At 46.6% G+C, this 23,387-nt stretch overlaps 1 protein-coding gene across 3 annotated transcripts in view; it reads right to left on the bottom strand.

Moving 5' to 3' along the window:
* The window catches only part of sema6e (sema domain, transmembrane domain (TM), and cytoplasmic domain, (semaphorin) 6E), a 53,260-nt gene extending 34,039 nt beyond the window's left edge, over window positions 1–19,221 (bottom strand). For all 3 annotated transcript variants that reach the window (XM_034554488.1, XM_034554489.1, XM_034554490.1), the window contains exons 1-11: window positions 19,042–19,221; window positions 14,442–14,556; window positions 13,311–13,368; window positions 10,991–11,047; window positions 10,754–10,855; window positions 5,108–5,198; window positions 4,027–4,149; window positions 1,906–1,994; window positions 1,586–1,803; window positions 728–859; window positions 332–487 (exon numbers count right to left, since the gene is read on the bottom strand). In XM_034554488.1, coding sequence (XP_034410379.1) covers window positions 332–487; window positions 728–859; window positions 1,586–1,803; window positions 1,906–1,994; window positions 4,027–4,149; window positions 5,108–5,198; window positions 10,754–10,855; window positions 10,991–11,047; window positions 13,311–13,368; window positions 14,442–14,556; window positions 19,042–19,183 — 1,283 coding nt within the window. In that variant the 5' untranslated portion in view covers window positions 19,184–19,221. The remainder of the gene's footprint in view (window positions 1–331; window positions 488–727; window positions 860–1,585; window positions 1,804–1,905; window positions 1,995–4,026; window positions 4,150–5,107; window positions 5,199–10,753; window positions 10,856–10,990; window positions 11,048–13,310; window positions 13,369–14,441; window positions 14,557–19,041) is intronic.
* Between the last annotated feature and the right edge of the window lie 4,166 nt (window positions 19,222–23,387).

Below are 23,387 nucleotides of genomic sequence, written 5' to 3'. Positions count from 1 at the left end.
CACAGGGAGCTCGCAGTCGCACTAATTAAGATAAAATAACCGGTGGGCTGCTTGATAATGAAAATAGTTGTTAATTGTGGCCCCTATATATTTATAATGTGGGCGATTAATTTTGTTATTTGTGTGTTCTCGCTTCATGAACTGCTGAAGCCGTTAATCAAAAAATAGCCACTGATTAATTTCCTGTCAAATGTTTAACTTTTAATTATAAGGAATAAGCTCTTTAATGTTTGATGTGTTGACGCTCGGAGTGAGGGCTCTCTTTCCTTATTAAACGACGTGTATGATTGTTTTTTTTAATGGTGATAACAAAATGAAACTGATCCCAGACCTGCTGGTGGTCCGGGTGAAGTAGGGCCTGTCGTTGACCGAGGGCACGGACTCGTCCATGAGCGGGTAGGACTTGATGAAGGTCAGGGTGTCGTCGGGGAAGGTGGTGGACGACTTGTAGGCGGCCGCCGAGCCCTCGCCGGCGCAGCATCCCGGCCTGCGGCGGCGAGAAAAATACATAATTAAATAAATACAAAAACATCACGGGGGAGAGTTTCAAATTTCAAAGGAACACAGATGTAAAAAAAAAAAAAAAAAAACACCCGGCAGCTGTTTGGTTTAGAGGGGGTAAAAGAAAAAAAAAAAACAGGTGTCTTGTGTCATTGTTGTTTTTTGTTGTTTTTTTGTCTGTGAAACGACAACAAAAGAAAAACAACTCCATTGTGTAAAAGCTCGCCTCGGTTTGGGGACCTGGTCCTCTGGAACCGGCGTCCACGCCGTCTCGCTGTTCCTCTGCTCTTTGAACTTGCCGCTGAAGGCCTTCTCGATGTCGTCCATGTAGAAGGCGCAGACGGCCGAGCCCGTGATGCTGGAGGGGGGGAGGGGGGGCGAAGGTTAGAGTCATCATGGGACACGTGAAAATACAACTTTATTCATCCTGGGATCTGTCGTCCTGCCTTTATTTGAGTTATTGTTTGCTTTTGTGACTTTGTGAAGGAATAGGAATAAAACGGATCGAAACCAGATTGAAACCAGATTGAAACCAGATCGATAATCGAAACCAGATCAAAACCAGATTGAAACCAGATCAAAACCAGATGGAAACCAGATCGATAATCGAAACCAGATCAAAACCAGATTGAAACCAGATCGATAATCGAAACCAGATCGAAACCAGATCCGAGAGAAACCATACGGTTGTACTGTATAGATCATTTCAGAGATAAATAAATATGTGTGATAGTGGAGGACAAGACGTAACTATTTTCCAAAACCACAGCTGTAAAAAATAAATAAATAAATATATATATTATGGTCAGATGTTCCAACGGTCCGTGAACACATCATGTGCAACAAACGTTTCTGTAAAAAAAACTAAACAATTGTGGTATTTCATCAAAAACATTTTTATTCAATTAAAATCTCACTCCAAATAACCCGTTTTAACCAGATTCTGTATATAAAAAAAAAAAATAGATCCTCTATTTATTTCCCCAACATTGATAATAAATTGATAATAAACACTAGCTGGAAACAGATTCCATTGTTTGCCAATGTCTGCGAAATAAATAAAACAAAAAACACGGCGCCCGACCTGTTGGCCTGCGTGGTGAAGACGCCGAGCACGGCCGGTCGGCGGTTGATCTGCAGCACGTTGGTGAGCGACTGCAGGACGTCGAAGTAGAAGAAGGAGTCGCCCGGCACCGAGCAGTTGAGCCGCGCTTTGAGGAACGACGTCCAGTAGCGCTCCAGCACCCTCGGCGAGCCGCCGTTGTCGTTCTTGCAGACGCGTGCGACTCTGGAGAAAACCACCTGAGGAAGGAAAGGAAAGGAAAGGAAACGAAGGGAAGGTCACTTACAGGTGACAATCACTTGGGAGCGCTGAAACCGCCTCCCCGAAACGACCTCGCTCACCTTGCCGAGAGTGGTGTACTCCACCGCGATCTCGCTGAAGAAGAAGTACACGTAGTTCCCGTAGTCGATGGCGTGGAGGAAATGGGGCTCTGTCGGAGGTCGAGGAAAGAGGAGGTTGTTATTTTATTAGGGGTGTAGAAGCACAGAGCTGGTTCTGGATCAGTGCTGATAAGAAAAAACAGCAAGAATCTAAGAATCTGAGGTTTGAAGCCTTTGAATTTAATCTTTTCTTATTCCGGCGTGCATACCGAGTGCGAGCGGTCTGGGTATGCACCGGAGATCCGGTTAAAAACGGGTCTGAAGCACCTTCGAGACTCGACCGAGACGCCTCGTCAGCACTTTGTGGGTTGAGACTCATTAAAAAGAGACGAAGGAAGCACAAGACGTGGTGTTTTAATGCTCCGCAGCAACAGGTGGAGCCTCCTGAAAACATTAACGGACTCGGCGAGAACATTAAGTAGCAACAATTAGTGATAATCCGTTAATTGTTTTTTATTATTATTATTTGTTTCCCTCAACCGAACATCTGATTGTCGTCAGCGGGAAGCGAACGTCTCCACGAGACGGAGGCGAGGCAGCGTCTGGTGTCGGCTAGGAAAGGAGGAGCCTGGATGTTCACTTCAAAAGGGGTCGAGGAAGGATGCGAGGTTCGAGCGACGGAGATTGAATCCCGGGCTGCGGTCGGATCGCCTCGTCAGGGAGCTTCATAACGAGGAAGGTTCCTATTGAGGAAACTTCACCATGAGGAAGGTTCCCAACAAGGAAGGGTTAGGAAGGGATCTGACAAGGAAGCTTCCTATTGAGGAAACTTCACCATGAGGAAGGTTCCTCACAAGCAAACTTCCTAACGAGGAAGGTTCCTAATGAGGAAACTTCACCACAAGGAAGGGTTAGGAAGGGATCTGACGAGGAAGCTTCCTCGTTAGGGACCTTCCTATTGAGGAAACTTCACCACGAGGAAGGTTCCTAACAAGGAAGGTTCCTCACAAGTAAACTTCTTAACGAGGAAGATTCATAACGAGGAAGCTTCCCAACGAGGAAGGATTAGGAAGGGATCTGACGAGGAAGCTTCCTCGTTAGGGACCTTCCTATTGAGGAAACTTCACCACGAGGAAGGTTCCTAACAAGGAAGGGTTAGGAAGGGATCTGACGAGGAAGGTTCCCAATGAGGAAACTTCCTAATGAGGAAACTTCACCACGAGGAAGGTTCCAAACAAGGAAGGTTCATCACGAGAAAGGTTCCCAACAAGGAAGGTTCCTGACGAGTACACTTCCTAATGAGGAAGCTTCATCACGAGGAAGGTTCCCAACAAGGAAGGTTCCTGACGAGTACACTTCCTAATAAGGAAGCTTCATCACAAGGAAGGTTCCTGACGAGTAAACTTCCTAATGACGAAACTTCACCACGAGGAAGGTTCCCAACAAGGAAGGTTCCTGACGAGTAAACTTCCTAATGAGGAAACTTCACCACGAGGAAGGTTCCCAACAAGGAAGGTTCCTGACGAGTACACTTCCTAATGAGGAAGCTTCATCACGAGGAAGGTTCCCAACAAGGAAGGTTCCTGACGAGTAAACTTCCTAATGAGGAAACTTCACCACGAGGAAGGTTCCCAACAAGGAAGGTTCCTGACGAGTACACTTCCTAATGAAGAAGCTTTCTAACGACAAAGCTTCCTAACAGAGTTAAATAACCAGTGGCGGCCGTGATAAAGCTGGCCGATGCCTCCTTTCCTCGTCTCCTTTGGCATAGGAAACACCGCCAGCGTCCCATGAGTCCTCGCGGTCGTCAATGACGAATTGCACCCCGATGGAAACATTTTAAAACGTCCTTCTTAGTCCTTCTGTCGTTCTGTTTTGGATACGAACGCCTCCTCAAACTGCACAACAAGACATTTAAATTGTTTCAAATATAGTTTAAATATAATGAATTCTCCTCTTCGCCTCATTGAGTCTCCATCGAGGATTTTGAAAAGACGTAGGACGGAACTTTTCGGGGCTATTTGACTACTAGACACGAACCCCGTTAATCAGTCACAGCTGAGGGGGAAGAAGACGGAGTGAGTCGTCTCCTTGACTCCTCCTCCTTCGCTTCGTGTGCTCCACTATTTCTCGCCGACTCACCTCTCAGCCACTTGGAGTCGTACTTCACGGTGCGCAGCACGGGGCTGCTCTCTCCCAGACTTCTGTAAATCACCGCGTCGCTCGCCAAGAAGTCCGTCATGGTGGCCGAGTAGAAATCGCCACCTGAGGGAGGAGGAGGGGGGGGGGGGGGGGGGGGGGGGGGGGGGGGGTGGGGGGGGGTCAAGGGTCACAGTTCCCTGGAATAACGCACTTCTTTCAAAGCGTCTAATGAGAGGAAGCAGAGGATGAGCTGCAGGAGAATGTGTCACTTTTAATGACACTCTGCTTGAGTGTCAGTGGAGACCGAGACCAGGGCCGAGTGCAGGTCCTGGCTCTCCGCTGAACCCGACCCCCCCCCCCCCCCCCCCCCCCCCCCCCCGACCCCCTTCCCCCCCACATGTCCAAAGTGTCGGCTTCCTCCTCCGCTGTGATTAGTGCGGAAAATCTAACCGCTAATCAGAATCCATCCAAGGGTACAAATACAGATTTACATTGAGAGAAGAGGAGTTTCTCTTCATCTCCGGGTTCTAGTCCGGGGGGGACGAGTTACATTCATCTTTCCAAAATATATATTTGTATTTAAACTGTATGAAGAAAAAGGTTTGACTGGCAAAAAAAATTCTGAATACAAATTTTTTTTTTTACAATTATTTAATAAATTAAAATAAATAATTAATGTTCACTGAAGTTTAAAATCTGCAAAAACTTGCAAATTACAAATGGTCTTTAAAAAAAAAGAAACAATCCTATAAATATATATATATATATATATATATATATATATATATATTTATATATTAATAAGATCTTTTTCTTTTTTATATATATTTTTATATATATATATATATTATTTATATATATATATATATATATATATATTTTTTAAATATATATATATATATATATATATATATAAATAATATATATATATACAACCTTCACCGAAACCTAACTCAACAACCCATAAAAACCCGATTAAAAACCGACCGCGACAATAAAAACCCTGCACTGTATAAAAATCACCGGTACTAATGACACACATCGTCAGCTGTGGGACTCGAACACGCGACACGTTGCTCACCTGCGAACAGGCCCACGTTGGACTGGCGGGACTCGAAGGGACAGCGGGCCTGTCCCACCACCTCCTCCCCTTCCTGCTCCAGCGTGGACATCTAGGTGAGAGAGGACACGTCACAACACCCACAAACAGGAACACAGCCTCGCTGTTTACACGTGTTGACCGTATTCAATCAAACACGAGATTATTACGAGGCGACACCTGCGCCGTAAAGATAGTTTTTTTTATTTTTATTTGCCGTGACCGGGTCGGCGAGAAGAAGAAGAAGAAGAAGAAGAAGAAGCGCGTGGAGTCGGAGGTCCTGCTGTCTGCAGCCGAGAGGACGGTTTATCTCTCAGCCGCAGACATCGAGCCGACTGCTCTGAGACAACAAGGTCGCAAACGCACAGGTAGGACGATGAGTGTGTGTGTGTGTGTGTGTGTGTGTGTGTGTGTGTGTGTGTGTGTGTGTGTCGAGTTTGAACGCATTGATTCAACACAGTGTGTCATGGTGACCCTGTTGGTTTGTGGACGGACGTTTTGAAGCCTCGAATTCGGCCATCTTGGAATACGGACGTTGCCATGTTGTTGTTTTTGGCAACCAGTGAAGGTTTCCATATTTGGACTGCGGAGGAGTGACTTAACACATGAAGCATAGACTTCTATACAACCAGAGGAGTCGCCCCCTGGTGCTCAGGAGAGAGAATGCAGCTTTAACACATGAAGCATAGACTTCTATACAACCAGAGGAGTCGCCCCCTGGTGCTCAGGAGAGAGAATGCAGCTTTAACACATGAAGCATATACTTCTATACAACCAGAGGAGTCGCTCCCTGGTGGTCAGGAGAGAGAATGCAGCTTTAACACATGAAGCATAGACTTCTATACAACCAGAGGAGTCGCCCCCTGGTGGTCAGGAGAGAGAATGCAGCTTTAACACATGAAGCATAGACTTCTATACAACCAGAGGAGTCGCCCCCTGGTGGTCAGGAGAGAGAATGCAGCTTTAACACATGAAGCATAGACTTCTATACAACCAGAGGAGTCGCCCCCTGGTGGTCAGGAGAGAGAATGCAGCTTTAACACATGAAGCATAGACTTCTATACAACCAGAGGAGTCGCCCCCTGGTGGTCAGGAGAGAGAATGCAGCTTTAACACATGAAGCATAGACTTCTATACAACCAGAGGAGTCGCCCCCTGGTGGTCAGTAGAGAGAATGCAGCTTTAACACATGAAGCATAGACTTCTATACAACCAGAGGAGTCGCCCCCTGGTGGTCAGGAGAGAGAATGCAGCTTTAACACATGAAGCATAGACTTCTATACAACCAGAGGAGTCGCCCCCTGGTGGTCAGGAGAGAGAATGCAGCTTTAACACATGAAGCATAGACTTCTATACAACCAGAGGAGTCGCCCCCTGGTGCTCAGGAGAGAGAATGCAGCTTTAACACATGAAGCATAGACTTCTATACAACCAGAGGAGTCGCCCCCTGGTGGTCAGGAGAGAGAATGCAGCTTTAACACATGAAGCATAGACTTCTATACAACCAGAGGAGTCGCCCCCTGGTGGTCAGGAGAGAGAATGCAGCTTTAACACATGAAGCATAGACTTCTATACAACCAGAGGAGTCGCCCCCTGGTGGTCAGGAGAGAGAATGCAGCTTTAACACATGAAGCATAGACTTCTATACAACCAGAGGAGTCGCCCCCTGGTGCTCAGGAGAGAGAATGCAGCTTTAACACATGAAGCATAGACTTCTATACAACCAGAGGAGTCGCCCCCTGGTGGTCAGGAGAGAGAACGCAGCTTTAATACATGAAGCATAGACTTCTATACAACCAGAGGAGTCGCCCCCTTAGCAGTTTTCCCTGCAGGAGCTCTGAACACAAGATTGAGGATCTTAAACGGTGGACACAATAACGGGAGCACTTACACAACCCAATCGGGTTTGACGGGTGTCGTACGTCACCGTGGTTACGTTCTTATTGTTCGTCTGCCAACGGACTTCAGAAGCAGACTACGTGGACGCTCTGTGGCACAATAGACAGAGATGTCCTGCTGCTCTTTCTTTTTCTTCGGAGGGAGTTCTTTCATTTTCACCTCGTTTGGTGTAAAAATTGTGATTTCTGGTCCAAAATTGAGTCGGATGACAACATTCAAACAAACGTCTCCACTGTTCTCGTTTTGGTTGAAACTGGTTGAGATCTCCTTTTAAATCACTTCTTAAAACCCATTTTCATAGCTTCCATGCGATGTCGTGTCTTTACTGCTATTATTTACTTCTTTTTTTTTTAATCGTTTCATCTTTTGGACCGTTTTATTAGTTTTCACTTTTGCTACTTTGTCAAAAGCACTTTGTTAATTATTGTAAATGCGGTATATCAATAAAGTTATCATTATTATTATTAGATGTCCCAGTAAAGACTGTGACATGGGCTGAGAGCATGATTATTCACTGATGCATCATCTAGCGTCTCTTCTTTCTAACCTTTTTCCATTTTTAAAGGAAGACAGCAGTCAGTGCACCCCCCCCCCCCCTCCCCCTCCCTCCCTGTGTTGGTGTGACAACAACAACAACAACAACAGTTCTCCAGAGAAGAAGAAGAAAGCCGCTGATCCAGAGCTTCACCTTTGTCACGTGAACTCTGCATAAACACCCCGAGACATCTGCACAAACACACGTAATAGATGTGTGTGTGTGTGTGTGTGTGTGTGTGTGTGTGTGTGTGTGTGTGTGTGTGTGTGTGTGTGACGCAATCCGACACAACAGCTCTGCCCTACATACCGTTTCATTGTTCTGGGGTTCGCGTCGTGTCTCCTGGTACAAAAAAAGGGCTTAAAAAGTCTGAAAGTGCTTCTTTTTTTTTTTTAATGCTTTTCACAGTTTTCAGGCTTCGACTACAGGAAGGAGTTGCGTGTCACGGAGGAGTTTGATCTTTTTTAAAAAACGAATGATGTCGTCACGGCGAGTTCGGGCTGTTCGGAAGAGAAATAAACCTGAACATGTTAGCGCCTCTCTTGTCCTTGTACATAGCACCACCTCTTCTGCGGAGTGTTTTCTTTTATATTTTGTATTTTTCTTTTCACAGTGTTATTTCTGAACTTCCAACGCGTCTGGACTGTCACCTTGAATCCTTGAATCAAAAGCGTCGCTCGTTCTCCAAAATCAGCAATCGAGAGTTGCGCTCTTCACACATTAAATTAAAAATCCTGCTTTGAATCTGATTCTGAAACGCCGCGGCGACTCGAAGTGAAACAGCGGTTTGTTAATCACCCCGTAATTAAATAAAAAATAAAAAAACAGCCCTAAGAAGTCAGAGAGAACTTGACACACACACACACACACACACACACACACACACACACACACACACACACACACACACACACGGGCCTCTCGCTCTTGTCCCAGAGGCAGATTCCTTCATATGATTTACACTTCCTCCCTCCTTCCCTTCCTCCCTCCTTCCTCCCTCCAGCTGCCTGGATATCTGTGGAGGTAGTTTTGCGTAAATCAGCCGCTCTGTCTGTGGCAGACGGGTGATGATGATGATGATGGTGGTGATGATGATGATGGTGATGATGGTGGTGGGTGGATGTAGGTCGGTATGCCGTGCTATCAACGTTTCACATCAATCTCTCCCCCCCCCCCCCTGCTGTGTGTGTGTGTGTGTGTGTGTGTGTGTGTGTGTGTGTGTGATGACACTGTGCAGGTCTTCTGAGACATCGCGGCTCCTGGTACGATGGTACCAGGAGCCCCCCCCCTCCCCCCTCGTCCAATCGGGGCTTAGCAGCCCCTTTAAAATTAAGTCAACCCCCATAGACCTCTATGGTGAAAATACTCAACTGTACAGCAGAAATAAACTGGTCTCTGCACATTTTAATTTTTTATATAACTCAGCGGTTTAGATTATGTTAAAGTTAGTTACCCGTTTTCAAGGGGCGTGGCCTCTTTGAGTGACAGGTGGGGTGCCGCCTCGGGGTCGTCGTCTCCTGTTATTTATTCATTGTTGTTTTAATTAGTTTTTTCAAATGCCAGTTCATTTATTTTCATTTATTTGGTTTGCTCGTGAATTAAACTATTACTTTAGTTAATTGCTTCCATTTGTAATAAATGCCCTTTAAACATAATTGTTGTTGTCGTTGTTGTTTTTGGGAAACTTTCTATTATTGTTCCATATGTCAAGGGCAACACTCTAGATTCTCGAGCTTTGATCCCGGATTGAGGAAAAAGGCACAGCGGCCGCAAAGCGTTTGTTAATTAAGGTGTAAAACCTCGAAGTGAGTCCTTGAGACGGACTCGGCTGGTTCTCAGGTCAACCGGAAAAAAACAGCAACAACAACAAAACAACAAACCCCGGAGAAATATAAAAAGTTCTTGATTAACTCAGCTGTCCTCTGCATTTATAACAGACACACACACACACACACACACACACACACCTTTTTATGCATTTAGTCATTTTCCAGTTACCGGTATTTTTCGCAGAAAACACATATTGAGGAGCTGGCTGCAGACTCCTCTTCACAGCAGTGTTTGTGTACGTATTGCTTGATATTATATATATATATATATATATATATATATATATATATATATTATTTTTATCCTAAAGTTACCGAGACATAATTCTAACATTTCTGTCTTAATGTCAGTGATCAACTGGTGAAGATTCATGGTCATATTTGTTAATTCATTATTTTTTTAACCCTATTCACCTGCAGTGTTTTTCTCAGACTGATCCAGAAATCTCCACCTCAGGAGCACTTAAACACGTCAAACTTTCCACTTTCCATATTCTGAAGGTTTCTACTGAGGGAAGTCTTCATGTCTCATTAAGAGCATGATTTATTCAACATTTCTATAACTAAAACATGGCCGAGATGGACTCAAATTGCCATTGACGGCAATTTGAGTCCATCTCGGCCATGTTTTAGTTAGTTAGGGATCCAAAGAGATATCCCAAAAAATTAAACAGGCTTCATCACATTTCTTTTGACAGAAATGTATGCAAATTAGCACCTACGCAATAAGATATTGCCTCATCGGCGTCGTTAAGGAAAGCAATTCAGAAAGCTTGTAATACATAAATGATGGCCTTAATGTAAGGAATACTTTAATTTAACTTTGATTTAACTCTAATCACCTTCAGCGTCTCCAATTAATTAAAGTTATACACATTATCCATTTTACTTTTACCTCATTTATATGAATAAATACTATTTTATTTTATTATCATATGATGCCATGAATGTAATCTTTTGCAAACTTTTCCTATTCAACTGTAAAATATAAAACTTTTTAAGGGCATCTGACGCTACGGCGTGACGCGCTACGGCGTGACGCGCTACGGCGTGACGCGCTACGGCGTGACGCGCTACGGCGTGACGCGCTACGGCGTGACGCGCTACGGCGTGACGCGCTACGGCGTGACAGTGTGGCGCTACCGTGTGACAGTGTGGCGCTACCGTGTGACGCTACCGTGTGACGCTACCGTGTGGCGCTACCGTGTGGCGCTACCGTGTGGCGCTACCGTGTGGCGCTACCGTGTGACGCTACCGTGTGGCGCTACCGTGTGGCGCTACCGTGTGGCGCTACCGTGTGGCGCTACCGTGTGGCGCTACCGTGTGACAGTGTGAGGCTACCGCGTGACGGGCTCGCCCTCTCACCTTGTAGTTGCGGCAGGTGGGGTTGAAGGCGTTGGTGCCGCAGGCGAAGAGCGTCTCGTCGTTGCGCGGCACCAGCACTTTGATGTAGTTGTAACATTCGTCCTGTCGGTGGGGGAAAACAAACAAACAAACAAACAAACAAACACAAACAGATGTGACGTCAGGAGCCACTCGGAGCACGACGTGCTCACAGCCTCCTCTCGGTTGCACCGCCATCACCGCTTCCAGACTACTCACGCTGTTCTTCCCTCTCACGGTGCACTTCTCCACATCCTTCGTCTTCCACGTCAGCTTCTGGGGAAAAAGAAAACAAACAAGACATCCAACCGTCAGCTGCGCAGCTCGTCAGTGGGAAGCTAAACATGGTGGTAAAACACACACACACACACACACACACACACACACACACACACACACACACACACACACACACACACACCTGTGCATTATGGGACGGGCCTCTCCAAGCAGGAGAAGCCCGGTATAGGTATAAAAAGATAAAGATGGAAGCTGAAGCTTAAGTTATCAGTGTCAAAGTGAACCACCACGTCCCCGAATTAAGGAACAGGAACTTGTCGGATGCTACGCTACGATTGGCCCGTCTGCGTCCGAGGGGGCGGGAGATAACGAAGGGTCACTTGTGACTTAAACTCTTTCTTTCTTCTATCTTCTCAACTACAGCTGTCTACTTAAGTATAATAATCCATAGACTTGAAAAATCATGTGCACATTTTTAATGACCTTCTTGACATCGAGTCTGTATATGAACGGACATATTTTTAATGCCGCGCGAACACCTTTAAATGTCGTTAATTTTACAGTATTTTCTCGTGTTTCCACCAAAATGAAAGAGGAACTTCAACAAGTCCTCTCTGACTTCAGTACAAAAATGAAGAAACTTTTCTTCCATCGCATTTCTTTCTCTTTCGTACTTAAATGCGTCTCGAGGCGTCCTGACCTCCGACCTCGCGACAAGCCGCCCCGCTGCTATCATATATTTGTGTGCCTCATTGGAGCCGATAAAAAAAAAACATATCGCCAGCTTTATTCTTTTAAGGGGATCTGTTGCACATCTTTTGTCTGTTTGATATATATTCTCTGCATCAATAAGCTGAGTCAGAATAGTGGGAAATAACTCATAATAAAATCTTCCGAGCGGCTCCGCGGCGTCTCGGCGCTCCGTCCTCCGGGTCCGGCGCTCTGGGAGGATCCGAGTCAGCGTTATGGTAATAGGGCCCCGCCTGGTCCGCGCTCCATTTGGTTTACTAATAATTACTTATGGCCACCCAAGCCCGGGGGGAGGGGGGGAGGGGCGTGAAAAGAGAGCCAGGTGTACAAATGGGCGAGCGAGAGGCAGAGCCCATTTGTACACCGGAGGGTTTTTGGGTAAACGGATAAACAAATGCATCATATAAAATACATTCAATATCGAATGTTCTCGCATAACATAACTGAAAAAGATAAAGATGAAGTGACACGGCGCCGACTCTAAAGTCGACCCGAATCAACAGCGCCGATCTCCTCGCCGGAGGGAACATCCGCTCCTCCAAACGCAGCCAAACAAAAAGGTCCTTTTATTTAAGTGCAGACCGTGTTCCACGAATGAGAGCGAGACGGGAAGGAGAGAGAGATTAATACTCGAATGAAAAGGCAGGAAAATAATGAGGCGCAAACATTACGAGAGATTATTCTTGTGAAAACACACACTGGTCTTCAGAGAGCCCTTCGTCACACACCGGGAAGGAATATCACCACGTTCTGTCATAGCCGAGACTAAAAGACCACAAATACCTCAAATCTATTTTAACATTCAACACATGATTATTGGTCACAGATTATTGGCTTTTGGTAAGAACCACGAGTCAATTCAGAGACGCAGATAGACACAAATATGTTAAACTCTGATTCTCCGACCGTCATTACAATGAAGCAGAAATATCGTGAATAATATATATATATATATTGTCGCCCTCATATGTGGCTGAAACTCTGTGTATGAATATGTGTGTGAACCATAAACTGTCTCTGGTGGACGCGGTAACATTGGCGCCATATTTATCCCAAGATGAAGTCGCTACAATGTGGCCGAGCACCGATTGGATCCCAACTCGAGCCTCTTAAAAGTAGCTTTTTTCTGACAAACATGAATTCAGACTTTTTTACAAATCGGCATCATGCTGTGTTTTGGCGTTCCTTTTATCCGTTTTTATTTCCAATTAAAACAGAACAAACACTGTGTTTATTGTGTTGTTGTTGTTGTTGTTGTTGTTGTTGCTTTAGTCAACCAGTCGACGTTGTTGGTTGTCTACATGGTGTTAAGCCCCGCCCCCTCTCCTCTGCGGCGTGTCTAGTGTCACTAATACGCAAATCTGCTAAACTCAGAGTAAGAACTCCTCTTGGATCTGAGTTCTTGCATTGGGGAAATCAGAAGGACGCACACACACACACACACACACTCTCACACACACACACACACACTCTCACACACACACACACACACACACACATACACACACACTGAGGTTACATGTTGAGCCGATACATCAAACTTTCCTACCTGCTGTGGGATTATCTGCTCGGCCGAAGTGGCGAGATTGATGGCAAACACATGGTCCCTGAGAGAGAGAGAGAGAGAGAGAGAGAGAGAGAGAGAGAGAGAGAGAGAGTTAAGAAACCTTCACCTCCTCTCTCTTCCCGTCAGCCCGTTCCTCATGCAAAAGCTCTCCAAAGCCTCCGATCTAAACCGTCGCTGCAAAGACCGATTGAAGGCCGCTCCACAACAGAGGGGTGGAAAAGGTGGATTAACCAAAAGTTTATTGGCTCTTCTACAAAAAAAAACGCCCGACCGTCGACGCGAACCCACGCGAGTCGCTCGTGAAGTGAGGCGTAGCGCTTTGTTGTTTGCAGCTGTGGGAAATGTCAAGTCCTCTCGGGCGCACGAGGAATCCGTCTCTACCTTTTCAGACGGGGCTGTTGGCAGCGAGAGCGCCGCAGTTTGAGAGCGAGCCAACGAACAGCCTGCGACTTTCTAGATAAGTAACCCACGGCGTCTTGATCCAGAGGGGAGCTGCGTGCCGCCGGGATGGACCGGAAAGGCCAAAAGGTGTTAAATAACAAGTGACATCCTCAACCGGTAACTTCTCCATCTTCATTCTTCACATTACAGCTAAGGTCGGTCATCTTGGGGAGAGCAAAACCCTGCCCAGTGGTGCCAACTCTTTCCTCAAAGTCAATTCAGGCCACTCTGCGAAGCCACGCCCCCAAAATAATCGTTTATAATTCGAAGCCACGCCCCACAAAATAATCTTAATAAAAAAGGCAGCGTGTACAGTCCACAGATACCGCGTTTCTTTTTCCCCTTCTTCCTTTTTGTCGGACCATTCGATGTTTTGATTGTTATCGGGATGTATTGAGGATTATAAACTAAGTATAACAAGAACGTTTGCTGAAGAGGATTACCAAGCCGGGCCTATTATGGGCTAGAAACTAGGACCGGTCACATGATCACATATGCAGACTGTGTGAATGTGAACGATTACCGTTAGAAGCACTTTTACCAAAACTAACTAAATTGTCGTACATATCGCCCGCTAAAAAAAAGTACATTGCGAAGTAACGGTCTGATCCCGGACCCTCCCCTCACGCAGTAAACAAGGTAAACAAGGTAAACAACCACAACAAAACTGACCGGGCAGCGACGTAGAGCATCCGGTTGATCCTCAGCATCCGCTGGAAGTCCAGGCCCAGGCGCACGGTGTCGTTGTCCGACATGAGGCCCTGGAAGCTGGGGTAGAGGTAGGAGGCTTTTGGGGGGGGAGGGACACACACACACACACACATGATAATTAACTGTTAATATCACTGTAACTACACACCGTCATTTATTCTCCGTGGTCACGTATTAGCGCTTTGCCAAACAGCTGTTGTTCCTTTCAGAGACAGAAGGTAAAGGACGCCTCAACATTTATAGCAGAACTAATCCTGCAGCTTAGAGGAGACTCACACACAAACAATTAAATAAAGCGACACCGTCACCGTTTAAGAAACACTAAAAACTAAAAATGTGCCCCTAAAAAAATAGAGAGCGAGCCGGAGAATAAATAGAATCCGAAGATCGGCAAATGAGCCGGTCGCTGCGAGGAGTCTTAACGGGGGAGGAGGAGTCTTAACGGGGGAGGAGGAGTCTTAACGGGGAGGAGTCTTAACGGGGGAGGAGGAGTCTTAACGGGGGAGGAGTCTTAACGGGCGAGGAGGAGTCTTAACGGGCAAGGAGGAGTCTTAACGGGCAAGGAGGAGTCTTAACGGGCGAGGAGGAGTCTTAACGGGAGGAGTCTTAACGGAGAGAGGAGGAGTCTTAACGGGAGGAGTCTTAACGGAGAGAGGAGGAGTCTTAACGGGAGGAGTCTTAACGGAGAGAGGAGGAGTCTTAACGGGCGAGGAGTCTTAACGGGGGAGGAGGAGTCTTAACGGGCGAGGAGGAGTCTTAACGGGCGAGGAGGAGTCTTAACGGGCGAGGAGTCTTAACGGGGGAGGAGTCTTAACGGAGAGAGGAGGAGTCTTAACGGAGAGAGGAGGAGTCTTAACGGGCGAGGAGTCTTAACGGGGGAGGAGGAGTCTTAACGGGGGAGGAGTCTTAACGGGCGAGGAGGAGTCTTAACGGGGGAGGAGGAGTCTTAACGGGGAGGAGTCTTAACGGGGGAGGAGGAGTCTTAACGGGCGAGGAGGAGTCTTAACGGGCGAGGAGGAGTCTTAACGGGCGAGGAGTCTTAACGGGGGAGGAGTCTTAACGGAGAGAGGAGGAGTCTTAACAGGCGAGCAGGAGTCTTAACGGGGGAGGAGTCTTGATGGAGAGAGAGTCTTAACGGGCGAGGAGGAGTCTTAACGGGCGAGGAGGAGTCTTAACGGGCGAGGAGGAGTCTTAACGGGGGAGGAGTCTTAACGGAGAGAGGAGGAGTCTTAACGGGCGAGGAGGAGTCTTAACGGAGAGAAGAGGAGTCTTAACGGAGAGAGGAGGAGTCTTAACGGACGAGGAGGAGTCTTAACGGGGGAGGAGTCTTAACGGACGAGGAGGAGTCTTAAACACCACCGGAGGTCACAAACACCACCACATATATATATATCTATATATATCTATATATATATATCTATATATATATAGATATATATATCTATATATATATAGATATATAAAATAATATCTATTCTGCAAGCAGCATATAATCAGGTGTAGCGAAGTAAAAGATTAGATGAACTGAGCGAAAGAGAAGTGATGCAAACTTTACTTCACTCTTTCTTTCTCTTCCTGCATTTTAATGACATTATTCTGCTGCAGCACACTGACTCAGTGGAGGGAAACATTCATTTAGACGATGGGAGGCTGTGCGCAGGCCTTAAATAAGAGAATGGCAGCCAGTCAGCATATATATGTATATATATATGTAAAATAAAAGGATGCTCCAGGCAGAGAGGAAATTAGCCGTCTCGATACCGACACCCGGCCTCCTTCCACATCACAGACATTCCTTCCCGTTGCCTTTCTTCCCCCCACATTAGGATTCGGCTCAAGGCCCCCGGATGTGTAAAGTAGTGTATTAAGTGGCCTCCGGCCTCCCATCTGACCCGTGCTGCTGCTGCTGAATTAGCAATCCCCGCTAGAAATACACCGCAGTCGGAAATGAGTCTCTCTCTCCACGGCCGCCCCCCCCCCTCCTGTTCCTTCAACCGCCGGTCTCGAATGGACCGTTTAAAGATTTAGCCGCTTAACGTTTGGACCTCGCTGTGCCGTCTGGTGGAGAGACTCCCGGTGGCTCTCCGGCCCGCCTCGCTGTCCTCCCTCGGGCAAATGAGGATGTTTCTAATTACTCTTCAGCACTTTCACATCCTCTAAAAGCTTGGAGGAGGAGGAGGAGGAGGAGGAGCAGGTGATGGGGAGGTATTTAGGGTCACACTGAGGCTTTACAGAAAGGAAGGAGGTGGGGAAGCAAAGCCCGCCTCTGCCGGGGTTTGATTGGCTGCCTGAGACGAGTGTGACGTTGAAGAGCGGCGCTTTCTAACTTTTATGATGGCCGCCTAAAAAAAATTTGAGAAAATAAACGAAAAAAAAAACATGAGAAAGAAAAGTGAGAAAAAAAACGTGGGAAAAGAAACGTGAGAAAACAGTGAGAAGAATAACGTGAGAAAGAAAAGGTGAGAAGAAAAAGGTGAGAAAAAAAAGGTGAGAAAGAAAACGTGACAAAAAAAGGTGAGAAAGAAAACGTGACAAAAAAAGGTGAGGAAAGAAAACGTGACAAAAAAAGGTGAGAAAGAAAACGTGACAAAAAAAGGTGAGAAAGAAAACGTGACAAAAAAAGGTGAGGAAAGAAAACGTGACAAAAAAAACGTGAGAAGTCATTTTTAATGCAAAAACATCCAATATTTCCTTGGTTTTTTATTGTATTAAACTGAATATATTTTTAAGGATATTAATATAAAATATGTATAGATATAAATCTTATTATATATTATATAAGGGATCTAGAAAACTGTCATGGACCTTTAAAAAAAACTAAATCAAGAACAAACACCAATGAAAATAAACGCAGACGGCGAAGCGAAGCCACAAATCCCACCGTTTATCTTGCGAAGGTCCACAGAGAAGTTGAGCAATATATATATATATATATATATATATATATATATATATATATATCCACGTTTCCAGAGATGCACGCTCCTTTCTCCTCGCACTATAAAAGCAATAAAGCCGCCGTGTTGAAGCTGCGGCTTCTCCGAAGGTCTCGAACTAACGGGTGCAAATCCCCGGAATCTGGCGGCGTGTGCGTGTTACTCATTTAGATGAAAGGACCCCGGATGCCCTTTTCATATCTCTGTTATGGCACAAAAACTGGGAACTAATTCACCATTCAAAAGCAATTAGTTACTTTCCGTTAGCACACAGTGGAGGAGGAGGAGACGGTGTGTTTAAAGGCCTCCTGGAAGAATCGGCGTCGATGTCGGTGGAAAGTTTGAGTGTCCCATTACAGTCGAAATATAAAAACTTGTAATAACTTTGCCCTTCCACGTCACATTGCTTGACATCAATCATCAGAATATGGTTTATGGAACATATGCATCCGGCTGAAAATTACATTCTGGGGGAAAACTTCACCCACAACATTATAATACTCAGCCGGTGTGTTACCTTGAATTCTGTAAAGAAAACTTTCGGTTCACGCTGTTGGAATAAATTATAAAACAACAGGAGAAATTAAAGTAAATGCGGCGCTTCGTTTAAGGACGGAAAGCTATATATATATATATATATATATATATATATACATATATATATATATATATATATATATATAAAAACATCCATTTACAAAACTCTCACAGAGCTTGTGCACTTTAAAAACCCTCTTGTTCACCCGGCCGTGTGCTCGCTGCGTCTCAAGCGCCTCGGGCTGCAAGCAGCGCGAGAATAAAGTCTTTTATTGGCTTGAACCGCACACATTGTCTGAGAGTTTGTAAACTAACGCATTGATGTTGTTTTCGCTATCAACGCGCCCCCCCCCCCCCCCCAAAGACTTTCTTCGGCGGAGGCACGCCAGAGGAAAAAGTTAAAGGCAAGACGGAGTGAGCGGTTAGTACACAGACGCTCGTTTTGTGGGCGAGCGGCAGCTTCTACCAACGTTTATTTCATGGACTTCGGCCTCGCTAGTGAAGTACTCCGGGGTCGTGATGGACGTCTCGCACGCGGACCTCCCTCCCCCCCCCCTGCTGTCACCCGCTGCAACCGGCGGTGATGAATGGCTCTCATTACACCTGGGATGGAGCTCCATGTGGAGCTCTAATAGCGCAGCTATTCCTGCTAATGGCCGCGTCGCGCTCTCTTCCAGATAGATCAATTACCGCGTGTGGGCCACGGCCGAGACCGCCCTCTTAAATCAATTATGGGCCATTACATTCGGGACCTCTTCGGCAGACCTCCAACCCCCCCCCCCCCCATGGGTCCACCTAGGCTGGTCTGATGAAGTCTCGGGAGCGTCACGAAGGACGGCGAGATTATTTCACCTTTATGGACCGTCAAGAGTCATTTTTGTCCAAATTACCAACAATAGTTGTAATTTACGTTTAAATTTTTTATGATCGGTCTTATTGACCGATTTCACGGCAGCCAGAATGACCCAAACAAACCAAGCGGACATATTGGAAATTCACATCCCCCCCCCCCCCCCCGCCCCCTCCTCAGCCGCGTTCACCGCGAGGATCGCCGCGGCAACGCGTGGGCGGACTCTTCCTGTACTTACACTCTCTGCCCACGGTGCTGATTGGCTCCAGGTCCTGGGGGAACGGCGTGGCTCCCGAGGACAGCCGAGGCCAGAGGGCGGCCAAGGCGAGCGCCAGGACGGCCGGCAGGACGGGTGGAGGCGAGCCGGGCGTCGGCCTCATTTTGGCGTGGAGATGAAGCCTCACCAGAAACACATGGTCCGCGGCAGATTCACCCCCCCCCCCCCCCCCCCACCCACACACACCTGGAGTGAGACGAAAAGGTCGACAGGGTCAGAACAGTTTCAACACAAGTGGATACTGATACAACCAATCTGCATGTTGGAGATGACACCAGATTTACTGCTAAACGTCAATCAATATAGGAGCAAATAAAAAAGGACATAAAGTGAAAAACATAAAACATAAAAACAGGAAAGCTAAAGACGTTACATTTAACACAGGCGGTTTTTTGTGAGAAAAAAAAAAAAGTTCAGAGAAACGAGGTCTCCTGGAAAAAAAAGATTACGATTTAAAAATCGGGGTCGAGTGTGGGAATAATCAGCAGCCGAGATCTGTTTGATATCCGCGGGAAAAGACGGCGACAGATGGGAGGCGGAGGGATTTGTCGGAAAACTAACTCGAAGGCAACCTGCGCACCCCCCCCCCCCCCCCTCCCCTCCCCCCCGGCAACTTATTTAGGGCAGCGTGTCCTCCACAGGGGTCCCTAATTTATGTACTGCGTCGCTTGGAAAGGAGACTCGGGCCACATGCTTTCTTTTTTTAAGTGGGAGCAGCAAAATGAAGTCAACAGAGTCACGAACCGTCATCAATATTGATAGTAGCCCGTTTCATTGAAATGCAGCTCAGCAATGAGGTCAAGAGACGAGCAATGAATCGAGGGGAGTGGGCGGAGCTCTGCCTGTGTGGAGCTTCTGCACACAGGCAGCTTGAGCAGCCTGCTTTGGGGATGTAGGAGGACCATGTAGGAGGACCATGTAGGAGGACCATGTAGGAGGACCATGTAGGAGGACCATGTAGGAGGACCATGTATACGATATATGAGGACCATGTAGGAGGACCATGTAGGAGGACCATGTATGAGGACCATGTATACGATATATGAGGACCATGTATGAGGACCATGTAGGAGGACCATGTAGGAGGACCATGTATACGATATAGGAGGACCATGTAGGAGGACCATGTAGAAGTTACATGTATGAGGACCATGTATACGATATATGAGGACCATGTATGAGGACCATGTAGGAGGACCATGTATACGATATAGGAGGACCATGTATGAGGACCATGTAGAAGGACCATGTATGAGGACCATGTATACGATATATGAAGACCATGTATGAGGACCATGTAGGAGGACCATGTATGAGGACCATGTAGAAGGACCATGTATGAGGACCATGTATACAATGTAGGAGGACCATGTAGGAGGACCATTTAGGAGGACCATGTATGAGGACTATGTAGGAGGACCATGTATGAGGACTATGTAGGAGGACCATGTATGAGGACCATGTAGGAGGACCATGTATACGATGTAGGAGGACCATGTATGAGGACCATGTATGAGGACCATGTATGAGGACCATGTATACGATGTAGGAGGACCATGTAGGAGGACCATTTAGGAGGACCATGTATGAGGACCATGTATGAGGACCATGTAGGAGGACCATGTAGAAGGACCATGTAGAAGGACCATGTATACGATGTAGGAGGACCATGTAGGAGGACCATGTATACGATGTAGGAGGACCATGTAGGAGGACCATGTATGAGGACCATGTATAAGGACCATGTATGAGGACCATGTATACGTTGTAGGAGGACCATGTATGAGGACCATGTATAAGGACCATGTATGAGGACCATGTATACGTTGTAGGAGGACCATGTATGAGGACCATGTAGGAGGACCATGTATACGATGTAGGAGGACCATGTATGAGGACCATGTAGGAGGACCATGTATGAGGACCATGTAGGTGGACCATGTATGAGGACCATGTAGGAGGACCATGTATGAGGACCATGTAGGAGGACCATGTAGGAGGACCATGTATGAGGACCATTTAGGAGGACCATGTAGGAGGACCATGTATGAGGACGATGTAGGAGGACCATGTATGAGGACCATGTAGGAGGACCATGTAAGAGGACCATTTAGGAGGACCATGTATGAGGACCATGTATGAGATGTAGGAGGACCATGTATGAGGACCATGTATGAGATGTAGGAGGACCATGTATGAGGACCATGTAGGAGGACCATGTAGGAGGACCATTTAGGAGGACCATTTAGGAGGACCATGTATGAGGACCATGTAGGAGGACCATTTAGGAGGACCATTTAGGAAGACCATGTATGAGGACCATGTATACGATGTAGGAGGACCATGTATACGATGTAGGAGGACCATGTATGAGGACCATGTAGGAGGACCATGTATGAGGACCATGTATGAAGACCATGTATACGATATATAAGGGACCATGTAGGAGGACCATGTATACGATGTAGGAGGACCATGTATGAGGACCATGTATGAGGACCATAATAATAATGTATATATTTTTCACTTTGCATAGTGAAGCGATCATTGACAAATTTCTTTTTTTCTCCTCACAAATGTATCATCATAACCTTTAGAGATGATTCAAGTTCATCAGAAATCTGTGGGTTAACTCAAGTAATATGACCCCTAAAATATCAGAGAATATCCTATGTATTTCTATTTATTTTGTATACCTACAATAGACCCTAATAACACACCCAGATAAATAAGACCCCGTCACGGAGCCCACATCCTTGATCCTGAAGCACATTTCAGTTCCACGTGTCGTGTAGTTTGTTTAAAGTCTGTAAACATATTAGTGGAGCACCATCCTGTTAGACACGTGAGAGACGTTACATCAGAAGGTATGAAGTATTCAAGGTGTATCATATATTCTAATATTGAAGGTATTATTAAAACGAGATTTAAAGCACCAATTTGGTATTTTGTACCAAAAATAATCCCCCGTTGTCGCAGCATGTTATGGTGCCAGTTCGTCATACTGCAGTGACCCGCTGGGGAAAACGGCTACAAAATCCTGACATTTAAATTCGTTAAAAAAAATCAATAAAAAAAATGTAACAATGCCCGTATTAAAGGTTACGGCTCTGATTCGGTTCTGTTCCAGCCCCCGACACCGTCCTGAGAATACAAGCGGGGTAAGATGGCTGCTCGTCCCGTTTCTTGACCTTTACCCCACACACACACATCACACACACCACACACACCACACCACACACACACACCACACACACCACACCACACACACACACCACACACACCACACCACACACACACACCACACACACCACACACACCACACCACACCACACACACCACACACACCACACACACCACACACACCACACCACACACACCACACCACACCACACACACCACACACCACACCACACACACCACACCACACCCACCACACACACCACACCACACACACCACACCACACACACCACACCACACACACCACACACACCACACACACCACACCACACCACACCACACACACCACACCACACACACCACACACCACACCACACACACACACCACACACACACCACACACACCACACACACCACACACACCACACACACACCACACACACACCACACACACCACACACACACACACACACCGCCACACACACTACACACACTACACACACCACACACACCACACACACCACACACACACACACACACACACACACACACACACCACACACACACCACACACACCACACACACCCACCGCCACACACACTACACACACCACACACACCACACACACTACACACACCACACACACACCACACACACACCACACACACTACACACACCACACACCACACACCACACACACCACACACACACACACACACACCACACCACACACACCACACACACCCACCGCCACACACACCACACACACCACACACACCACACACACCACACACACTACACACACCACACACACCACACACACACACACACACCGCCACACACACTACACACACTACACACACCACACACACCACACACACCACACACACCACACACACACACACACACACACACACACCACACACACCACACACACCACACACACCCACCGCCACACACACTACACACACCACACACACCACACACACTACACACACCACACACACACCACACACACCACACACACCACACACCACACCACACACACACCACACACACACCACACACACCACACACACCACACACACCACACACACACACCACACACACACACACACACACCACA

The sequence above is a fragment of the Cyclopterus lumpus genome, chromosome 16 (assembly GCF_009769545.1).
Source record: "Cyclopterus lumpus isolate fCycLum1 chromosome 16, fCycLum1.pri, whole genome shotgun sequence".
Taxonomy (NCBI): Eukaryota; Metazoa; Chordata; class Actinopteri; order Perciformes; family Cyclopteridae; genus Cyclopterus; species Cyclopterus lumpus.
This window is presented reverse-complemented; position numbering and strand designations above follow the sequence as displayed.